The sequence below is a fragment of the Pyrgilauda ruficollis genome, unplaced genomic scaffold (assembly GCF_017590135.1).
Source record: "Pyrgilauda ruficollis isolate IOZ18807 unplaced genomic scaffold, ASM1759013v1 scaffold1, whole genome shotgun sequence".
NCBI lineage: Eukaryota > Metazoa > Chordata > Aves > Passeriformes > Passeridae > Pyrgilauda > Pyrgilauda ruficollis.
The window spans coordinates 4391377-4414538 of record NW_024508100.1 but is presented as its reverse complement, the minus strand read 5'-3'; the positions used below and the strand labels follow the sequence as shown (position 1 = coordinate 4414538).

The following is a 23162-nucleotide window of genomic DNA, read 5'->3' as shown; positions in this document are numbered from 1 at the left end:
TTTGCTCCCTACAAACACCAGAAACTCACCTGATTTGTTCTAAGACAGGCTAGACTAGTATGCAGGAGCAAGAGGAAGAAAGAGTCTAAATGATTGCAGATTTGTTTAGAACAGGAAGATTTTCTTCTTAGGGGCAGAGAAAATTAATTCCTCTAACTCCACTATTAGAAGATCACAGATACGAACAAAAGCATCGGAACCCACCCCCATGAAATTAAAGACAACTGCACAAAATGAGGTGGACTGGCATTGAAAGTTTATCCATTTCATAAATCTATACATTTAGATACAAAAGGCAATTACACAAAAATTTACATATTTGCAACTCTTGTATTACACAGGTAAAGAGCATGTTATGGTTTAAATGGATGTTTATAATTTAAAAATCTTCTGAGTGTAAGGTTGAGCAAACAATCAAATATCTGAATAGGGCCCCAAAGAGAGCACACTATAAATAATATTATCATGACACAATGAAGTCAATTATTCCCAGACAGAGAAAATCTTACTTTGTAGACAGTTAGGTGTGAATATTGCAAGAAACTTGAACTTAATCTGATATACATAAAACTATTTGCCAAAAAGTTTTTAAATGCAGTCTTGGCTGAGCCTTCTTTAGAGAGGACCAATGTCAGAGTAGTGCATCACAGGGATACTAATTTAAAATAAAAGGAACAAGACTTAAAATATCCAACATTCAACAGAATCTGAATTTTAAGTACTTCACATTCTTTACACACATAAGCTCTATTACAGCAGGAACAGAGATCAAAAGACTGATATTGTGTATGTCTGTGTCTCTTGAAAAAGATGGAGGCCGAATTTCCTGCCTCAATTCCTGTATATGATACTCATAATCCATCTGATTAGTAAGGAAAATTTCTTAGGGACTAAGTCCTGGTTTATTGTTTTCATAAAAAGCAAATTCTTATTCTGTAATTTATTTTTTTTTTAAATTTTAAAGTTGTGACCATCTATGGTAACGAGATTAAAATGGGCATATATAAAGGTAAAGGTAACAGAAAAAGTTTATGAATACAAATTCAGACTGATAAAAACTAGATACCTTCTCCTGTTTCAGGAGTGGCAGAATTTTTTTTACTATTATTACAAGTCTTGTAAACATTATTAGAGTATGAGACCATTATGACAATATTTTTGGATCAACAGAATTACTTAAGAGGTTATTAAAATTAATTTCTCCTCCATATTAAAATTCAGGAATAGAGTAGTTTTGGCATAAATATCAAGCCCTTGGATTTAGGATACCTGTCCCCAAAATATTAGGGAACAAATGTTAAAAGCACCCTGGTAATGTCTATCACTGACAATAGATTAAAGACAGATTTTTGTTTTGCATGCAACTACAAACTGAGTAGAAATTTTAATAATAAAAGAAGTCTTGGTAGCAGACTAGGGTAGTGTGTTTTGCCCTAGAACAGAAAAGAATGCAGTTGGCTGACAACAAAGTGTGACCACAAAGATTTTTGGATTGATAGTAGCATCACAATCATGGTTTCAGGGTTTTTTTGTGCTTTGTTTTAAAGAAACTTTGACTATGGCAACGTGAGATCGTTAATTTGGAACATTCAAATGGCTCCCTTCCCCTCCCCAAAAATCTCAAGCAGCCCTTTCTCTTTTCTTACACCCTTTAGAAATAAATACCAGTGGCACACACCCTTCCAGCTCAGAAGTAGGTAATGGAGCTCCCACGAAAGCCAAATCAATATTGTTCCACTCTTCTCTGAAGTGCATGTCATGAAGCAGTATGTGGGATGCCACACCCATATCAGCCAGAGAGTACCTGACAGTGATTACTGTACTCAGAAGGTACAAGGATGTAAGAGGAGGCTTAAAAAAAAGCCTCATTTCCTGATCATCTTTACCTATAGTAAATAAAATAATTTGCACAGAAATCTTCATTATGTACACATCAGCTATACAAGTAATACAAAATATCTCAGTAGAGCACCAATGCTGACTTTAGGAGTAGCATTTCCAAGTCAGAGTATTAGTATTCCCTGTCACAAATAAATTCTGACATACTTTCAGAGTGTCCATTTTCTAGATCAGCTGTATTCAGATCACTTCTTTGCTCATGTGCATCTTCAACATTCCAAGGAGATTAGTAATAGCAGCAGTTTTATAAAAGGTGTGGGAATCTTGGACAGCTTTCACAGCATAATCAGTTCAGATCTTTGTAAAGAAAAAAGACCATAAAATCCACTGATCTGGACTCTAAGGTTTTACCAGAAGTTCATTAAATGGAATTTCTATAACAATTTATGAGAGAATAAATGGTGGACACAGATTCAGTTTGTGTGTGCAAACAGCAGGATGTCCAGCTGGCAGGAGTCCTGTCCTCAGGGGCAGCAGGGTGTCACTGAGCCACGGCTGTCCTGTCACCTTGGCTTAGAGTAACCATAAGGACACCTGAGAATCAGGCTGTCATGACTGGGTAAGACATGAGTGCTGTAGTATTCCACCAAACTTCCCATGTTCAAAAACAGGATGTCTGAATCCAGGTAAAACTTGCCATCCTGTTGTAGAACAAAAACATATGTAACCATTGACAGTAATGTTTCCAGCTCAATATCTAAAGGAATGAAGGCCAGAACATCATCATCAGAACTAACTGCTTTCAAATACACTATTGCTTTGCAAACTAGTCAGTCACACAAATAAGTCCAAATTAAACTCAGGAATTTAGTAGGATTTGACTGGGGCTGAAATTTATGATGATACATGACACAGCAATTAGAAAGCCCAGATCTGAGTACTCAAACTTTTATCCTAGACCAGGTATTTGTAAATCAGCTGATTTCTACTGTCAGAGGCGGGAACAAATTTAGACTTGAACTTTTAAATTCTGATATTTACCTATATGCATCCCCCCTTTTAATACACACAGACATATATAATCTAAAGATGCATATGTAGTGCAGCTACTGACCTTTTCAAAAATTCTGTAGTTTCTCACTTTTCCTGCAGGTTCATCCCATACAACCAATACCTTAAAGAAGAAAAATGCAATGTATTCAGTCTATGGTACCAAGCTCTTCTAAGTTAAGGTATTATTAAGGAATTAATTAAAATTCAGCCTAAAAAGTTTTTTTTACAATCACTGACACTACGATAGGGATTCTCTCATATTTCCTTGCTTTAAGAAAAGACCCCATCTAAATTAAGTACTTTAACATATACAAAATGCAGTATGTCTCAACAAGAAGTTTTTTGGGGGTTAGACTCAGAAATTGCAATTTACCTTTCCAGGCTTAGAAGATGAGTTCCTAATACAGTACAATCCATTTTGTGGTTGTCCTTGTGGGCTACTAGCTTTAAATATCCTGAAAAGAATAAACAATGACATGTATTACAATTATTCATGTACATGACATGTTATTAGCACTCAGATAAATCAAATACCTACAGTCTTAAAATTCTCAATACAAATATCTGGTTTGGGTATAATAATTCATAGCAGATCATAGCTGAAAGAAAGTCACTGTTCTAGCACCTGAGCCAGCAGTGCAGCACAGATCATCTGGCTCTCTTGTCCCAGCCAGCATCGTGGCAAAACAGCCTCCTCCAGATGGAGCCAAATCATATTGCATTCTCATCTGTCAATTGATATGTGAGCACTGAACTAACTTCTCTAGAAGGTGATCTGCATAGTAAACATTTTAGTGCCTGCTTTAAACACAAGTTATCAAAATTATCTTTGGACTACAGTTCAGTACAGGTTTTGTAGGACTTCTAAGGAACTATTTTAAAATCACATTTTACCTTTCAACTTCGAAGGATTCAGAGGTGTTAAGAAATATTGAAACAGGCAGCCCAACCTGTAAAAAATACAAAGAAAATAAATCATCATTAAGTCAATGACAACTCAAAACCCTAGCAACTTTTTATGCAAATAAGCTACAGCCATAATGTAAAATTATTAACAGTGATTTAATCTTTACTTTTCACTTCTTTCTCCTTTATATCCAATCTTAAACTCTGTAACTTATCAAGGCATTCACTAAAGCTCAAAAAGAAATGAAAAAACAATTACACAGCACCGTATTTTCAGAAAGCTACTCTTGTCCTGAAATAATGCACTTTAAATGTTCCCAAAGATATACATAACCAAGGAAAAAAATATTCTTTTAGAATGGATCATCTGCTTCATCTTACTTTTTCATAATCATCATCAGAGTCATCATCAGGTTGGCTTGGCTTGGAAGGTAGTGCTGGTTTTTCAAATGAAAAACTTCTAAAACTCTGTCCATCTGGTGGTGATCTCCTGGCAGAAACAGAATGAAAACTGAAGGATATCTCATCAGGAAAGCAGAACAAATATACACAAAACACTGAAGGAATAGCAACACTAGAACTGAAGTTTCAGTTTAGCCCCCAAATCATGGAGTCCTAGAATGGTTTAGGGTGTAAGGAACCTTAAAAATCACCTCATTCCAAGCCTCCTGCTATGGGCAGGGATACCTTCCACTAGACCAGGTTGACTGGAGCTCCATCCAGCATGGGCCTTCCAGGGATGGGGCATCCACAGTTTACAGTTTATGTGTCAATCTGTGCCAGTGCCTCACCACCCTCCCAGTAAATAATTTATTCCCAATATCTAATCTGAACCTACACCTCCCCTCTTTCAGTTTGAAGACATTCCCCCTTGTCCTAGCACCCCATGCCCATGTCAAAAGTCCCTCTCCAGCTCTTTTGTAGCTCTTTTAGGTACTAGAAGGTGTTCTAAGGGTCTCCACAGAGCCTTCTCTTCTCCAGGCTGAACAATTCCAACTCTGCCAGCCTCTACTCTTAGGAAAGGTGCTCCAGCTTTCAGATCAGCTCAGTGGCCTCCTCTGGACCAGTTTCAACAGTCTTTCTTGTTTTGGGGGCCCCAGAATTGGAGGCAGTACTTGCAGATTAATTTAGATAATCACAGATTAATTTGATTAAGGGGAGGCTTCTAGAGATCATTTAGTCCAAGATCCTACACAGAACAGGTCCAACCAGATCAGCTAGATTCACTGCAGATTTTCAAATAACAGGCAAAAAAGCACAACACAGAGAGGGATGGTGCAGGGAAGAGACACAGATGTTGGTATGAATCTGAGTATGTCTAAACTTGTTAACTAATAAGTGATTGAGAAACAACAGTGCACTGTGTTTTCATACTTACTGTAACTGGGGACATAAAGATTTCTCTGTCCTGGGCTTGGCTGCAGGGGGCTGGTGGCTTGACACAGGTGGCTTTGGGAGCACTGGTGGCACAAACAGTCCAGGTTTACCAGGCTCCCTTGGCACTTTGGGCTCTGCTAGCTTTTCAGCAAGCTGTGACAACTTGGGTTTATTGCCTGGCAGAGGAGGAGGAGTCCGTGGGGAAAGGTTTAAGCTTTTTAGCTTCTCACACGCTTCTGGAGGAGCAAGGGCTTGGGCTGGAGGCACAGGCTCGGGAGGCAGCGGGTGAGACTCTTTGCCGCTTGCAGGCTTTTTGAACACAGGTAAAGGGGGCACAGGGGGTGGCTCTAGTTTGATTTCAGGTAAGCTCCTCTTAGGGGGTGGTGGTGGTACTGGTGCAGTTGGTTTGCCAGAGTAGGAATGTGCCCTTGCTTCTGAGTAGGGAGATTTCCTGACGTGAGGAACGGGCGGAGGTGGGTACGCAGGGGGCAGGACCATATCTGCAGAAAGAAAACCAAAGAAGGTGACACACTGAGGGGCAATACAGAAGTCATCAAAAGACACTGCTCAAATCAATTTTCTATGTAATCCAAGATATTTCACTGGCATCAGGTCTGACAGTACTCAACATGCTGGATAAGCATTTGACTTTTAGCAGAATTCTGAAAGTTATAGGTAATAAACTCCTGCTATTTTTCTTCAGGCATGGCTTATGATGATTTAGCAAAGATTTTTCACTTTGAATCTGTTTTTTCCTTAAAAGCATTACTGCTGCTCCATACTGATGACCAGATACAGGTCATTCCAGGCAGGAGGCTCCAAGAAAACACACCCCTAAAGGCATGTAATGCTTTCTGTAAATGGTTACTGCCGTTATTACAAACTCCTGACCCTAAATACCTCTCAAGATTAGATACCTCTGCATTATTTCAGTTATTTTTCCAGCTGGAATAGTAATGACTAATACCAAATAATAAGCTGGCATTCCACATGAATATTGCCTTCACTGGGGGCCTTTCACTGGGACTTTTGTGAGGGGAGTCAAAGAAATCACATACCATCTTTCACTATGTCAGAAGTATCTGGCTGCAAATAAGACTCATCCTCTTCCTCCTGGTCGTAATCTGCAGATAAAAATCAGTGTGTCACACTCTGATAAATACTCTTGGAACCTAGGAAACCTAAGAAAGTATCAAGTACTTAGGGCTCCTTAAAACAGATATTTTTCAGGTATTTTTCCTAAAGAGATGGAAAAAAATAATAGTTTGGATCCACCCCTCTGCTATCTAGGTGTTTCCTAAAATTTTTGTGTCAATTAAAAAAGTAATCTCTTATAATAGAGGCAAATCAAGTACACTGCACATTAATTTTTTTTTTCAACTTAAAAAAATTATTTTTTGGTGACACTTTCTAGTGTTCCACCCTTCCGCCTTCAAATCAGTTGCAGAGACACAACTACATGGATGCATTGACAAAAGCACTTGGAAAAAAAAACAAAAAAAACAACCCAGACTTTAACCCTACCACAGAAAAATGTATGGTTTTGCAATATGGAAGATTAAACAAGCTTAATGATCTACAAAGCAATTTTAATTCTTTTGCCTTGCTCTGGCAATAACAAAAGAAAGAAAAAAGCACCACAACAAATGGCTTAAGTGGTTTCAATGTTGCCTTTGACTTGTTGTAAATCAGAACAACCAAGCCACAAAAAACATGTTACTTCTAGGCAGTAATTTCTCATCACTGATTATAAGAGGAGCCTGAAGGACAATATGCAGAGGAATGCCCTAAAAAAAGGTAAGAATAGCTGATAAAAATCAGTTATTCTAATTTTCCTAATTTAAACTCCTACCAGGCCTCTCATCACCATTCATCTTGCATACAACCCTCCCCTGCCATAAAATCAGAAGGACTAAACTACAACCCCACATGAAATGCTCAGGAGTCTGCTCTGCTCTGCTCGCAGCAATGGGACCGGATTTCCTAACAAGACCCATTCCTGCAGAATAGTCAGGAATTTCCTTTCAGGAAATGAGAGGACTTGGTCCCATCAACATTGCCCTTAGAAATCAGAAAGGGCAGATGGGGAAAGGCCAAGAAAAAGATCCCTGCTGAACCTCAAGGCAAGGTTTCTCATGTTGGTTTTCACAAACACATTTCTTGACTTGGAACTCAGTTGCTGAAATATGCTGTGAATGCCTACCTGACAGGCTTTCTGTCTCACTTTTAGTTAACCTCCTTAAAGGATCTGAAATTCTTTAGTTTATTTGTACCAACAGTTAATGGCACAGAATACCTGTTCCTGATTTAAAACAACAATAGAGATACACCTTGTAAAAAAACACCAGTTACAAACTGGATCAGTTTACTTAAGCTGTGGGAATAATTCCTGCAGAATTCAGAAGAAATAAATAAGCAACAAAGAAGCCTTATTTATCGGTGCCTGAATTTGTCACCTTCATTATCTGCTGAATGGTGGGAATACTTGATGTCAATGGGACGTTCTACTGAGCCATAGAAACTGTCTGCATCAGAACCAGAGTCACTGCAAAAGACAAGACAGAGTTACTTCTGTTTAGCAGGACTGCAGCACTGGAAAGGAATGCTGGAAAAGCAGAAGCAATCTGTTCCTATTTCCCAGTTAACAGTCAGATATGTTGTTGCTGTCTTTTAAAAGACTTAATTTCCTTTGCACAAAGCTGACATTGAAAGTGCTCTTTGGTTAAAGATTTGGGTTTTTCTTCATATTCTTTAAAGTGCAAATTGGGAAGAGATTTTCTTCTTGGGTCTTACTGTGCCTGCTCTTATTATACAGGAAGTTCCTTGTAGGTGCAAAAAGCCTAAAACAGCACTGTAAAGAGCTAGTGCAAAAGGGATAAAAAAGCCAATAAAGAATAAGGGTTTATACCTAAATTCTGTTATTGTTTCCTTCTTCTCATGGTAGTGACCAATTTCCCTTCTCAAGGATAGCATCCAATTCTAAACAAAAATAAAAATACAACATTCAACACATCAATTTTTAAATCATTAAATGCTTGTCCTCTTAAGATCAGAGTAACTGTGCAGGGAACATAGGTTGAAATACTATTTATCCATTATTTTTTTATTGAAAAGACTCAGCAGTCAAATGTTTTGACTATCTAAAATGCTGCAGCAACCTACTGAAATATTAAATTCTCAGTTTGCAAATTTCAGGCTGTTATTCCTAAAGCCATATATATATTCAGAGTATGTTTATGGGTGTGAGATTTCACTGAACAGTTTTCATAATTTATCAAAGGCTTAATGTATCATTACTTTTTCCTTGGTGAAAAATAAATATGAAATATTTATGAAATATGGAGAAAACCATGCCATCTAGTATGTCACAGCCATTCCCTAAATTAGAAGTTGAATTAATATTAAGTTAATAGTTAAAACCTCAGACATGATTTTCAGAGGAGCCCAAAGAACTAGGTATAGAAATTTCAGCTGCATTTCCAATTCATTTAGATTTTAGGGAAGTCTTCTTGCTTCAAGGAAAATGCTATTGCAAAAGAAGAAAGTTACCTTTCTTTCATCTTCAGAAGAAGCTGAAAAAAACCACGTCCTGTGCTTCTTGCTTATGTGAACTAACTTGAAAGGAAACACATTGCTTGAAGTTGTCTCCTCAGCTGCCCGCATAACCCTGAGAAACAGAACAACCAATACAGAAACACCTTCGTCTATAGTTAATGCTGCTGTGCAAGTCATAAAGACTGACAGAAAGCAGTTTCACTGGCCAGTTTTGCCTTTTGGAAAATATCCCCAAGCCCAGAAAACCACCACAGAAATCCCCATGTGTGGATTTGCAGTACTTCTCCATTATTGTGGTGGAAGGGACAGTGCAAAAGGAAGAGCACTTGTTAATCCACCGGCCAGACTTTTATAAACAGCTGCTTTGACCTGTTCAAGGGTTAATGAATCACATTCATTCATAAGCTGCATTCATCACACACTGCAAGACGTACTCAGGGTGCTTGTGGCCCTTATTTCAAGACATCACTATTTCAGAAGAGAAATCAAAACACATTTCCCATGAAAATAAGGAAAAACTAATAATAAAAGCAAACAATTTTTACACATTTCCCTTATAAACACTTTCTTGCACTTTTTTTTTTTTATTATTTTAAAACAAGCATAATCTAACTGCTTTCTTTTTTCTGTGTGTAAGGAATTTCTTCATTTGGGACTCCTAGGGGGAAAAAAAAATCTAAAAATCCCTTATGCAACTACTCAATCTAACAATGCTTTCCATCCAAATTCTTTTTCAGTAATGTTTGTCTGTGCCTTATACTAATCAAGACCTGGTCCCTATTCCAGCCAAGGTCTCTACAAGGCTGCTAGAATGAAGATACAATGAAAGGAATGAACAGTGTCTAGCATTTACAGATTCTATGGTATTGCTCACATTCAGGTGGATATCAGAAGCTGGTGTCATGAATTACAGAGTGGGTTTCTTCTACAAATTAATGTTGAATTTTCAACTAGCTACAATGTTAACAAGTGCATTCCCTTACAAATATGTCATTGTCATGCTCTGTTAAGAAAAGCTCTCTCAATTTAAGAAAAGGTAATTCCTTGTTCCACAAGTCTAAGAACATTATACAGTACAAGATATACATATACTATAAAATTGCAGTGGTTAGGATCAATACAGTGATATTTCTCTACATTTCCTCTTTTTCATTAAACCTTTCTTAGCATCTATTTCAACAGCAATTCCCTAAAGTTAGGTTGGACTTGTATTAGTAGCCCTGTACTTCTGCTGCATTCAGATTCTGACAGCACTGGCTAACTTGAAAGCCACATATTTCTGTCTTCAACTTGCAAAGTAAATATTAAGATTAAAAATGTGTAGTGAAATGAGTCAGATACTTTGCACATGCATTCTCTCATTTAGCACTTTGTATTGATACAGTTTCATCACTAACTACAGAGCTGAACTAATAACTCCATAAATTTTCTCTTCTGATTCTGGTCACTAGAGAACAAAGATGGTCTGTCTGAAAGACTCCACACCTATCTGCACATGCAGTCTGCATTAATCAGTGCAGTCTGCATTAATCAGTAACAGGAGCAAGGCCATTGCAATTCAAGCAGCTTTACTGGTTAAATCACAGAAAAAGAAGGCTGTCCACTCACCAAGCACAGGAAATGTCACATACACGATTTGAAAGGAATACATTTCTTGCAATCTGAGATCAATGCTTAACCCAAACAACAGATGTAGCTGTGTTTAACTTCATTAGAAATGAAACCCACAACCTCTAGCATTAAGTAAGAGGAGCTTGGGTGTTTAACAACTTCCTTGGCACTTACCTGTTGTAACCTTTCAGAGAAAATGCACCCTGGGGAGATGCAGATGTGCTGCTCTTAAAATAGTAAATACATCCCTCGTGGATAATCACAAATCTCAGTGGCCCTGAAGGATAAAAAGTGATCAAAATATAAATCCAAGGGCAGCAGAACAACTAGAACCTCTTAGCATGTGTAGAATTATTGTTAAGATCTTAGTAATCATATGAATCACTGTAAATGAGCACAAACAAGTTAAGTGACAGCCAGTTGATGACCAGTCATACAGTGAAGCTGTCCATTTGCAGTTTCAGGACTAAGGGTAATATTTGACTCCCTCACTTGAGAAGCAGCTGATTTGTAAACTTCAAAAGAAGCCTCAGAGACTGCAGGCCTGACCCCACCTGTGCTCCTTTATTAGTGGAATAAGCAATAGCAGCAAGGCAGCCACAGGACACAAACACATATTTACATCCATCCCTAAACCATTATCTCCCTCTCTTCTTTCACCTCAAGTACATAATCCTGCCAATAAAATGATATCCTTTTTTCTTTTTTTGAAAGAGGTCAAGACACCTTCCTTTATCAAAGGCAGTAATCTTTGTCCTTAACTATGTAAGTATAGTTTCAGTATAAACAGGGATACCAAATGAATAGCATATAAATAAACCCAAAATATGAATGTTTCCCCATGTAAATAGACACTGATTTCAGAAGAAATTACTGTTATTAAATACAGACCAATGTTGGCAGTGAGAAAATTTCCATTTCACAACAGCACTGGGAGATGGGAATATTTTTTCCAGTACAGAATAACCAACTGGAAAAAAAGCACAGAGTACTAGTTTCTTTCAGAAAAGAGTATTCAAAATCAGTACATATCCTGGGAATCTGTCTGTCTTGAAAACTTTACTTGTGAAGGACTTGACAAGAGAACTAAATAAGCAAAATAAAATCAACCACAACACATATTATCTAAGATTTAAAGTTGCAAAACAATTAAAGGAAAATCTTTCACTATGAGTCTCTTTCATACACATATTCCAGTAAAATTGTATTCCAATACAAAGTGGAAAAACAGCTTCAACAGTCTGCTAACACTAAATCTGTTACTGGGCCCAGGGGCAAGCATTTAAAACATTTAATCTAGTTAATACCTCATTCAACTTACACTTCAGGATCTGCAGCTGGGTGCCTCCTTTTTTATGAAGATACCCTGACTTGGTGACTCCTCCAGGCATTGTCAGAAGGTTTTGTGCTCCAATTGCCTTCATTGGGACTGGCCAGACCTGCTCCTGCGAGGCCATCATTCTGCAATTTAGAATAATTAAAAACAGTTTAAAACTCAGATTTACTTTAAGGAATGAGTACTGAGAAGCAAAGCTTGTTTCCTTAAACAAGATTTCCAAACAACTAATGTGGTTCAGCACTCAAGAATGTAACACAGACAGGGTGTTCAAAGATTCCAGGAACTTTGTAATGTATAAAAAAACGTGGTGAAAAAGCCCCGATTTATTTTTACACAGCTCTCAAAAGTGATTGACAGTTGTTGAAACAAAGAAAAAGTGCTTAGTAAATGTTACTTAAGTATTTAAGTTTTAAAAGTACTCCAGATAACACTGCAAGACTTAATCAGGCAGGTGACTGGAAATAAAACTGATTTCTTCTCCCAAGTGCTACATGACAAACGTATATACAGAAAACGTCATTTTCTGTGCAAGAAGGGAATCAAGCCAAGGTTTAGTAACTGCAGCATCCAATGCTATTTACTCCTGATATTTACATGTTTTATTCTTTAACTAAAAGGATTAGCATATAATCTCATACTGTATGTTATGTGTGACAACATCCTGTGCAAATGAAGTTCCTCTCAGATTTCTGCAGGCCTCAATTTGATTTATATATCAATTATTTATGTGATGCTCCACCAAGCACCTCTGCAGTTAGCACTCTTACTGCTGTCATCTTAAACCAAAAAGATTAGTTTCTGAGGCAGAAACTTATTCTGATATACCAATATGAGCCCTTTCTTTCTTCAACTGCTAACAGAACTAGGCTAAAAATCCTACTGTGCCATGGAGAAAAGAAATCACACATGGATAGAATGGGAATTTTGACCTAGACATGAAAGGATCTGTTACCATCAGGTGTAGGTAAAGGTAAAAGGCAAACTAATGAAGTTCCAGTTAATTAGTTTCTGATAAAGGAATGATGGTTTAGAACTGAAAAGCTTTCAGTGCAGGACTGAAATTTAATGGATCTTCTTCGTTTCTCCTTTTCCCAGAAGGGACAGTAAAGGAGGTAAATTGTGAGGCTCACACAGAATCCAAGAGCCTCAGCACAACACCCTACCCAAGCACTTGCCCTCCAACCTAAAGTGGCTTTTTCCATTCTGAAAAGAATAGGGAAGTGTTTCAGATTTGTTGAGGTGCAACAGCAAAGTATGCACCCATTGCATGGGTTAGGGAAAACAGAAATGCAAGAAAATGAATCTTGAATTTAGGATCAGTTTAGGATTTAGATCTAACTGTTTGCCATTTGGTGATGACCCATGTGTGGGAAAGGGTGGAAATTCCTAGCAATTTCTACCATGAGAGTTTAAACTAAATTAAATTCTCTAGGCAGCCTAGAAGACTTAATCGTGGCCCTGAGGTTTTGGTGTTATGAAGAGTTATGAACCCAGTGTTATGAAGCAGATACAGCCAGAGAGGATAGGATCCAAGGCCCTAAAAAGGCTCCCATAGCAGACACGTCAACACACCATGGTATCCCAATTTTCCTCCAGGACCTCCCTGCTCACCAAAAAGTAAGTTGTTTTTGTTCTACTCAGCTATATCCTTCCTTCTCCTGTTTCCTCCCTGTTCTTATTAAATGACTGAGATCTTTCCAAGCTGAGTTATTTCCTCCTTCTCCACAACGAAATCTCTAGCAACAGCAATGTGTCCAAAAAGGGGCTACTCACATATTTTAAGCTTTTAAGAATAAAAATGAAAAAATAGCAGCAGAAAGTAACATCCCCCCGCCCCCCGAAATCCTTCACATTATTTCTCCACATCTTGCAGAAAAGTTGAAGTGAGGGGAATGGAGAATGTTACCCAGCTGGCTGCTGATGCCAAGCCACATCAATACTGCTAAGAGTGATTTCCTTGAAACAAGGATTGCAAAAGCAAGTCCTGAGCTTATTCTTTTAAGAATACACACACAAATGTTTAACCATTAGAACTTAATTTAAGTTACTTCTGTCTGTTTCTAGTTATGTTCAGAAAATAGACTAAGTAAAAATGAAACCTTTTCATTCAGATTACTATATTCTGATGCTACTTTTCCAGTGTTAGTCTCAATGCCATCCAAGAGTTTCATGTTCATCTTAGGTCTTCCAATCCTCTGTACCTTTACTACAAAGAACAAAAGAAAGGACTGAAGCACCCAGTGCATGGTGTGAAACTGTTTCAGTGCTCTGTATATAGGCTGGAAACCTATCAGAAGAGGCAGAGTTAAATGTCTCAGAGAAGTTGTCCAAAACAACCAGTAAGCTGAATTTTTTAGGAAGCCAAAGTGAAACACTGGCAATATGTATATGGTACCCCAGGTAAATACAGAAAGCAGAAATATTTGTCCCAGTCATGTTTGCCTTCTATAGGGGAGTGCACCTGTCAGACTGCTCACTAAAGCTTGTCTGGATGAGCATTATCTCCTCTGCCTGAAAAGCCAGATCTTAAGGCAGACAGGAAAGAAAAGAAAAACTATGGAAGCAGAGGAAAAAAAAATTCCATTTCTACAGTGTGCCGACTATGGGATTTACCTGACAGAAGAGGACAGCTGAGTATCAGGTTCTGCTTCCCCTTTTCACAATAATTTCTTATTTTGGGCTGCTTACTATAAAACAGTCCTGAAAATGGAGACCAAAACATGGAACTTCCCCAGCCCAGCTAAGTGAATAAAAGAAGTGAGTAAAAGGAGACACAGCTGAAATCCATGCCACCAGCACAGATTACACGAACTAAAGAGCCCACCTAATGCACCAGGCTTTCCAACAGATTAAGAGGCAGCTAAGCCCATTATCTGGATTTCAGCGTGGCTTATAACACTCCCCATCATATCTGTACACTCCTCAAGCACTTTCATTTGCAGGCACATAGCAGACACTTAGGGAAGACTTCAGTATTCTGAGATGAAATCTTTCAGTGGTGCTGCTAAAATACATTTAAGTACTTTGACTCCAGACCCAGTCAGATTTTTCTTCTTTTCTTGTCTGTAGAAAACAGCTCTGTAAGGACAGATGTTGCTATTTTGCATCACACTGCTGGGAGAAAGCTGTCAACACAAATCTAACTTCAGAATCTTTATTGTAGGGGTGGGAGAGAAGGAAAAAAATGGAAGCTCAAAGATTTTTGTGGTGTTAGCATCTATAGTATGGGCCTTTAGCATACATAGCATCTATAGTATGGTTGCCTTTAGCTCAGTGAATGGTTCCTTCCACTCTCAATATTCCTGTTGTAAGTTCTTTAACAGATTACATCAAGAACAGACAGATGTTGCACTACCAGGTAGGTGCCATAGCAGTCACTGAAGTCATTGTTACTCTGGCATTGGTGAGAACAGAGGGACATTTCCCAGCTGTTTTTTTATGCAGTTACATTCTTACACTACGAGCCAAAGCCCCTGTTACAGATTTTCACCTCTGGTGCATCAGAGAGTCTCTTCCACGGGGCTGACAACCAAATTAACAGAAAGGGCTCACTCAGTGCAGCCAAAGCTCCTCCTGACACTGCTCCTCTCTCACAAACAGAAGGCAACATCCCAGGCATTGCTTGGTGAAAGCTTCTAGTAATAGCTACACACTTAATTCCTCTTCCCACTCACCAAGGAACTAGATGCATATTTTTAAATCAGTTTTTCCACCAAGTCCCAATCCCACTGCACGTGGCTATTGAATTGATCTCCTCCCCCACTGAATAGAACCCTCTGAACAAGAAGAGGATGGCAGCAGTCAGGGAAAGGTCTTGCATCACTTTGTTTCTCAGGTGATCCCTGTGACAGTTCTATGCCTGTGAGGGAGATGAAAGGCCCTGCAGTGTAGCAGGAGAAACAGGAGAACAGCAGTTTCTAGGATGTGCTTCATCATTCAGGAGTGCTTTTGGAAAGACAGAATGGTGCAATCAGCACTCTGGAGCACGATACAGAACTTATACAATCACTGTTGTAACTGCTTCTTGTATACAAACTGGTCTACCAGACTGAAAACCAAACCAATTTGCAGTGTATTGCTAATGTATCAATAAAGTCAGCCCAAGTCTATCACATCAGTACATTTTCCTCAAACACTATCATAATGAGTCACTTTTTATTTCAAAGTACTCTGAAAGTATGAAAAAACAGCATGAAAAAAAAGTGAATTCACAAACTTCATTTTGTAACCAGGACAGGGCCAGTCAGGTACAGAAGTATTTTCTGAATCACAGTATTGCTACCAAGCTCAAACTCTGCATGGATAGCAGACTTCTGTTAATGTATAGCAAGTAAATGTATACATCTGCGAAGCAATTTTCATCTACCCCTTGTTCAGTGGATAGAGAACAGCTAGATTGAAGGCTAGGGCATAACTTTACAGGCTGAAAGTCCCTCCATGAGTAAAAGTAAAATTCTGCCAGGTTAAAAATCTGGATTACATTGTAGAAGAACACTTACCCCTCTTGGCCCTAAGAGCTATTGGCATTCAGCCCAATTAGAGCAAATACAAGTTGATTCAATTAAGGATTGCATCCTGGAAGAGTCCTCAGTTCTTGCTTAACTTCAGCAGAATATATGGCAGATGTGATCATCTCCACATCTTGCAGTATATAGGCAAAAAAAAATATTACCCTCTTCTCTGAGACTACAGCTGCCAATAGTTGTTTTAAAAGTTCTCACTTGTTATAATAATATTTATGATCTGTCCCTGTTTGGTCATGCTGGAAAAAACAAAAAACCAGCTTCCAAAACTGCAGTACAAAAAGTAAACCTGATCTGAATTTGTAACAATGCTCTCTATTCCAATTACATCTGAGAACTTTTACAACTGTAATCTCATAACCTCTAATCCTTAAATTTTACGTGAAAGTAAAACCCAGCTCAGCCAGATGCTAGTTTACTTCTGAATACATAACTTACAGAAATGAATGCATTCCTCAAATCATGCAGAGAGAGACTGAGGTATCAGGCTTTACCAAAAATGAGGCAGCTTTACCAAAAATGACACTGCAGAACAGGAAAAGTTTCTCCTATATGCGCTCAGCAACTCTGAGTTAGAATGATTTTTCTGATTCAACCATCTAAACATTTACCATCTCTTCTTAAAACTGCTTTCTTCAGAATGATCAGGTCTCTTGTCTATTTATTAACCATTCTCCAGTACTTCTGAAATGCTTTTCCATATCTCTCCTACTTTGTTGGTTACACAGTCCATTTCTTAATACCTCTAACAGCCCCTTTCACAATACTCTCTCAGAAAGATTAATAGCACAGTAAAAACACAAGTAAAAAGAAAAAAATCTTAGAAGGGAACAGAGAAATAAGCCCAACTGAGATACACTATATAACTAAATTTACTCTCTTTAACTTGCTGCAACTTGCTTTTCTTTTCTGACAAGTTTTCAACCAACACCCAACTCATCTCTTCCCACTCCAATTCTTTATAATTTAATTTTCTGCACGAGTTAAAAGTATTTTAGCTCAGAAACCATATTCTACTCTTGGTTGCAGTCTGCTCCCGACCTGAAGGAGAAAGGATGACAGAAACACAAGCCACAAAAAGCACCAACCTGGTGACCTTGTCCGATCGACACATGGTGTTCCTGCAGACAGTTTCCCCGAATGATTGTTTCCTTTGTGATGACAGAGCCATTAACAACTTGTGACCCCTCTCAGGCATGGCAGGAACATCCCTGCACTTCTCCCACCTTGGGGTACTCCCGGTTGACAGCCACAGCTGTAGCTGCCGTCCGCTCGACACACAAAAGCCAGAGGAGCCCTGCCCCAGCTGCCTGTGCATCTGCACTGCCCCGCGGCCGAAAGTGACGCCGAGGCGGTGACTTGTTTCCTTTGTTGCTTCCTGTTTCCCCGCGCTCCGTGGGCAGCGCTATCTGTGTCAGATTTCCCAGCTTCCCAGGGAGGCTGGAAATCAATTCCCGCACAGCTCGAACGCCTGGCAGACATCGAGCTAGAAAGCAGAGGGGATTTTCCAGGGCTCGCTTTCTTCCTACTCACCTTTCAATCAACCACTTTCCCATGGGAGAAAAAGAAAGTTGTCCTTTTTTCTCTCAGCGTGCTCCAGCTCCCACACTGACGAGACGCGGCTCAGAAACGCTGCCTGAGCTCCTGAAGAGCCTGTGCCTCAGGTACTTGCCCTGCACCACAGAACTGTAAGTATTTCATCTGTTTTCTCCCCCACAGCTGGAGCTTGTCCTTCCCTCTTCAACCCAAGACAACCATCCTGAAAAATTCTGCAGCATAGACATGCTTTAGAGCAAGTCTTGCCCGTACTGTTGATGCTACACAAACCACAAAAGACAGTAAAATCCAAATTCAAGAGGCTGACAGCGCACAATTGCTCACAGGTATCACCAACTGATAATGAATAAATGTCATTGTTTTACACTTATTATCATCTGGAGTTCTTAAAAGGATTCAAGTGTTTCACTGACTTATCTAGATTTAAACATTCCAGGCTCAAAAGTTTGAACAAGACAAAACCAACTAGCAAGTTTCAGAATGATGGACAAAACGTATACGTATGTCAAGCAAAGCTTACTTCAGGTATTTTTGAGGAAACAGACATGAATCTGTATCCCAAAATAGAAGGAAGAAGTCTCCATACAACATCTCTTTTTGTAAATGACGCAAGAGTCAAAGCACAAAAGAAAGTAATATTTCAGATATTGCTCATGGCTGTACGGGCTACAAAAACAGCTCTCTCACCATAGGGCACCCATTTGCACTCCTCCCATTGCCAGACTCTGTGGGAAGGGAAATTGAACCATAAATCCACACACCTGTTGTTAGCAAAAAGGATCCACATATCAGAACACAAGATCCCAGTGCTCTTCAATATGGATCAATACCCAGTTGTCTCAGTGGCTTGACAGATTTTTCACACAGAAAGTAATTACAGAGGACTAAGCTCAGTAGCTTGTAAATTAAATTCACTTGCTTTGTTTGTTACTGTATCAGTTACCCATTTAAGGCACACTGCTCTAAATCTGTCTTTCCTCCCCACATTCTGTTATCTAAGCATACTCTGCTAAGTCTGCATTAGCATCTTTGCAAGCTGTTTCTCCAACTTAGCAGAAAAAATAAATTTAGAATGACAACACTTGAGTATATGCAACACTGGAAAAAACCCTCCAGTTCCTCTTTCCCTTTTCTGATGTGACACACCTAACTCCTGGTTTTCCCCTCCAAATCCACAACTTCTAGTACCACGCTTTTTGGCCCCAAAAGTCTCATTAAACCATGCCTCCTTCATCCAACACTCGTTCCTGAGGTACTGCTTTTCCCCTCTAACCTTTCTCATGCTGTGCTCCCTCTTTCTTCATTTTAGTACTCAGAAACATGGCAGAATTTTTCATTTCAAGTTCCAAGATCCCATTTCAACTTCTCTGGTGATTTCCAACACTATCAAGATGGTCCCAGAGTCAGAACAGAAGACACTTCACACACACACAAAAGCAGGTGTTCCACCAAGGAACAACCAAAGTTTAGATGTTTCACAGTTTTAGGAGACTGAAAATTCAGTTTATCTTTCAAGACCAAACATTCACCAGAAGGATTATATTTCAAAATTGCAGATAAGGAATCTGAAAAGATATGAAAACTTTATGGATTTGATCGATATGTCTGCCAGGGAAGTGAAAGAATATTAAATAAATCCCCCTTCACAAAGCAAAATTCTATTATGCATGGACCTTTGGTATAAGGTTTTCAGATTAATCTTCATTTGTCCGCATGAAATCAGTGGTGAGAAGCAGCCTTGCACCAAGCTAGCCTAGGGAGAATTTCACACCAAAAGAGATACTCCATTTCTTTAACATTATAAGGTATCACTCAGCCTTAAAAGGAAGAACCAAAGCATCTGAAAGCCACATGGGATTTCACTCCAGCAGGGCTGCTGAGGAAGTCAGCCAGTCCTCCCTGCCATTGTCAGGAGCTGCTGGCAGTCCAAAGCAATCCTACTAATCATTAATTAATGGGATGGGAGGGCACAAACACATCTGGCAGAACGCTGTCCTTGCTGGTAAAAACTCACTTGTCTCACCACAGGGCTGAGCTCTGTCTGCAGCAGGAGCACTTCCTCTTGCTGACAAATTTACAGGAAACTGCAAGAATGGACTGCAAATAAAAGCAGCACAAGAAGAGCACAGCAACAGGCAAGGCAGAAAAATCAACAAGGAACTAAAAAAATTAAAATAGCATGAAAAACACTTGCTGTCAGTTACAGCAAGTCAGCTCAGGATTTCCAACACTATCAAGATGGTCCCAGAGTCAGAACAGAAGACACTCCACACACACACACAAAAGCAGGTGTTCCACCAAGGAACAACCAAAGTTTAGATGTTTCACAGTTTTAGGAGACTGAAAATTCAGTTTATCTTTCAAGACCAAACATTCACCAGAAGGATTATATTTCAAAATTGCAGATAAGGAATCTGAAAAGATATGAAAACTTTATGGATTTGATCGATATGTCTGCCAGGGAAGTGAAAGAATATTAAATAAATCCCCCTTCACAAAGCAAAATTCTATTATGCATGGACCTTTGGTATAAGGTTTTCAGATTAATCTTCATTTGTCCGCATGAAATCAGTGGTGAGAAGCAGCCTTGCACCAAGCTAGCCTAGGGAGAATTTCACACCAAAAGAGATACTCCATTTCTTTAACATTATAAGGTATCACTCAGCCTTAAAAGGAAGAACCAAAGCATCTGAAAGCCACATGGGATTTCACTCCAGCAGGGCTGCTGAGGAAGTCAGCCAGTCCTCCCTGCCATTGTCAGGAGCTGCTGGCAGTCCAAAGCAATCCTACTAATCATTAATTAATGGGATGGGAGGGCACAAACACATCTGGCAGAACGCTGTCCTTGCTGGTAAAAACTCACTTGTCTCACCACAGGGCTGAGCTCTGTCTGCAGCAGGAGCACTTCCTCTTGCTGACAAATTTACAGGAAACTGCAAGAATGGACTGCAAATAAAAGCAGCACAAGAAGAGCACAGCAACAGGCAAGGCAGAAAAATCAACAAGGAACTAAAAAAATTAAAATAGCATGAAAAACACTTGCTGTCAGTTGCAGCAAGTCAGCTCAGAAGTTAAGTTCCACTGAGAATAATGTAAGGTTTTATACATTATATATTTCCACAGAAGTCCAAAGTATAATAAGGCATTAAGAAAGTAAGGGATTAACAGAACGTGTCCTAAGTTTGAGTCAGGAGTAGACCATTAGAAGTTTTATTATTTTATTAATTCTACCAAACTAGTTTAGTCTCAAGGTTCTAGATGGCAGACATTGATGGAAACACAGCCATTATATTGAGAGATAAAGTATTTGTCAGCTGCATGCTTCACAACTGCAGATTGTAAAAGAGCAAGTGTAAATTACTCGCCTGAATCCTTCATCTATTAAGTGAGGCAATCTTGTGAAAATACAAATAACCATCCATCAGAATTACTTCTGCTGGGTGAACTGCATTATTATCTTTACAAAAAAACCCATAAATCAGCAACAAGGAGAAGGAATGAGGCCACAGCTTCCAAAAAATCCTCTTTCAATGTCAAAAGAACTCCTATACTTTAAATTTCAACATCATCCCTTCCTTCAGCTTACTTCAGAAGAAATGAAGAAGCCCTGATAATATTTTTACTTATTTGTTACATATACTTAAAATAGGTAACTGAAATTATATATAATATATACTTGATAATATATACTCAATCAAAACCCAATAAACACTTAAAGTCAGAAAGCTTCCAAGTTTCTACTTATACCCTAGTGGCTCTTAGGTTCCAACATCTATAGACATCTTGTTGGCTTGCAACTTCAAAAAATGCCAGCCAGCACTGGTCTGCACTAAATAAACCATATCTCAGAGAATGAGCATATCAATTTTAAAACAAAGTTGTAACTTTTTGTGATTGTTTCATCAAACAGTTTGGCACACATCCTAGAAGATGATAGCATGATTTTGATTTTGGGATACAGTTAATGTCATACATTGCTCAAATGTCCACAAATCAAAGTACAGCCAGAAAATACTTGCAGTTTATGCATAGCTTCTAAAAAAGCAAATTAGATTGGGCAGCTGGAAGACAAGAACCATCTGCAAACTTTCAATATAAGAACATAATTATTTAGCATTCACTTACACCAGCCAACCTTGAAAAATAATGCAAGACTTTATACAAATGTATTGTAGGGCTCCTCACTCCCAGAAAGACAGTGGGGGGCTGGAGCATGTCCAGAGAAGGGCAGTGGAGCTGGGGAAGGGCCTGGAGCACCAGTCCTGTGAGGAGCAGCTGAGGGAGCTGGGGGTGGGCAGTCTGGAGAAAAGGAGGCTCAGGGAGACCTCACTGCCTCCATTCCCTCCCAGGAGGCTGTAGCCAGGTGAGGGCTGGTCTCTTCTCCCAGGTACCAAGGAACAGGATGGGAGGAAACAGCCCCAAGTTGTGCCAAGGGAGATCTATATCTAGGTTGGATATTTGGAAAAAATTCTTCACAGAAAGGGTTGTCAAGCATTGGAATGGGCTGCCCAGAGAAGCGGTGGAGTCACCATCCCTGGAGGTGTTTAAGGAATGTGGATGTGGCACTTGGGGACATGGTTTAGTGGTGAACAGGTTGAAAGTTAAGACTCCATGATCCTAGAGGTGTTCTCCACCCTAAATGGCTCTATGAAATAAGGACTGAATTAAGATCAGTACAGCTGCTTCAGCATAATTTTCAATGTTGGCAATTTTGTTATGCGTAGCTTTTCCAAGTTTAACAGATTTCTGCTGAATCCAAAGGCCCCTCAAAACGCCAGGGAGTTAACTGGGTCAAGTCTGTGCCAGTCAGATCACACCAGTAACATTTGGTATAAACAACACTTAAAGTAGAAGGCAAGTCCTGAAGATAATTTGCTGCCTTTTGTTCCTTTTTTTATATAAATTCAGATACGTTACCAACACTCTATTTCCATTTACTATTGAAAATAGATGAACACATCCTTTGTTCCTTTTAACTGTTATTTATATACAAGGTCCTTATACAAAAGACTGTAAATGCCATTATGGCTGTGATTAACTGCTCTTTCATCATCTAACTGCTTGTAGAACAATTTAAAACAGAACATAGGTTAAAAAAATTATGTAACTAGCAGAAGTACAAACGTGATTGTCAAGATCCTATTCCTGAACACAGCTGCAAAGGGAGTTTCCCCAAAGACACACAGATACTGAAAGTGGGAGTTTCCACAAGAGATTTATTTCCTTGGCAGAAGTTTTCAGTTCCAACAATTTTACTGCTAGGCTGGTTTGTGATTAACTGCACACAATTCTATCACTTAGGTACTCAAAACTGATAAATTAGGAAGCACTGTTGGACACAAAAATAATTTCTGCCTAGATGTCAAAACATCTTAAAACATTTTAAGCATTTTAGCTGGTGG

The 23162-nt window shown here is 39.0% G+C and overlaps 1 protein-coding gene across 2 annotated transcripts in view; it reads right to left on the bottom strand.

Annotated features, from left to right (window-relative positions):
• Positions 1-239: 239 nt before the first annotated feature.
• The window catches only part of SH3BP2 (SH3 domain binding protein 2), a 37861-nt gene continuing 14938 nt past the window's right edge, over positions 240-23162 (bottom strand). The window contains exons 1-13 of one of the 2 annotated variants that reach the window (XM_041459412.1): positions 17292-17500; positions 11663-11802; positions 10516-10618; positions 8725-8842; positions 8084-8154; positions 7632-7720; positions 6234-6299; positions 5177-5675; positions 4180-4288; positions 3787-3842; positions 3266-3347; positions 2954-3013; positions 240-2540 (exon numbers count right to left, since the gene is read on the bottom strand). In XM_041459412.1, coding sequence (XP_041315346.1) covers positions 2403-2540; positions 2954-3013; positions 3266-3347; positions 3787-3842; positions 4180-4288; positions 5177-5675; positions 6234-6299; positions 7632-7720; positions 8084-8154; positions 8725-8842; positions 10516-10618; positions 11663-11802; positions 17292-17401 — 1641 coding nt within the window. In that variant the 5' untranslated portion in view covers positions 17402-17500 and the 3' untranslated portion in view covers positions 240-2402. Of the gene's footprint in view, positions 2541-2953; positions 3014-3265; positions 3348-3786; positions 3843-4179; positions 4289-5176; positions 5676-6233; positions 6300-7631; positions 7721-8083; positions 8155-8724; positions 8843-10515; positions 10619-11662; positions 11803-17291; positions 17501-23162 lie in introns of those variants that run through there. The other variant, XM_041459420.1, reaches the window with a different exon arrangement.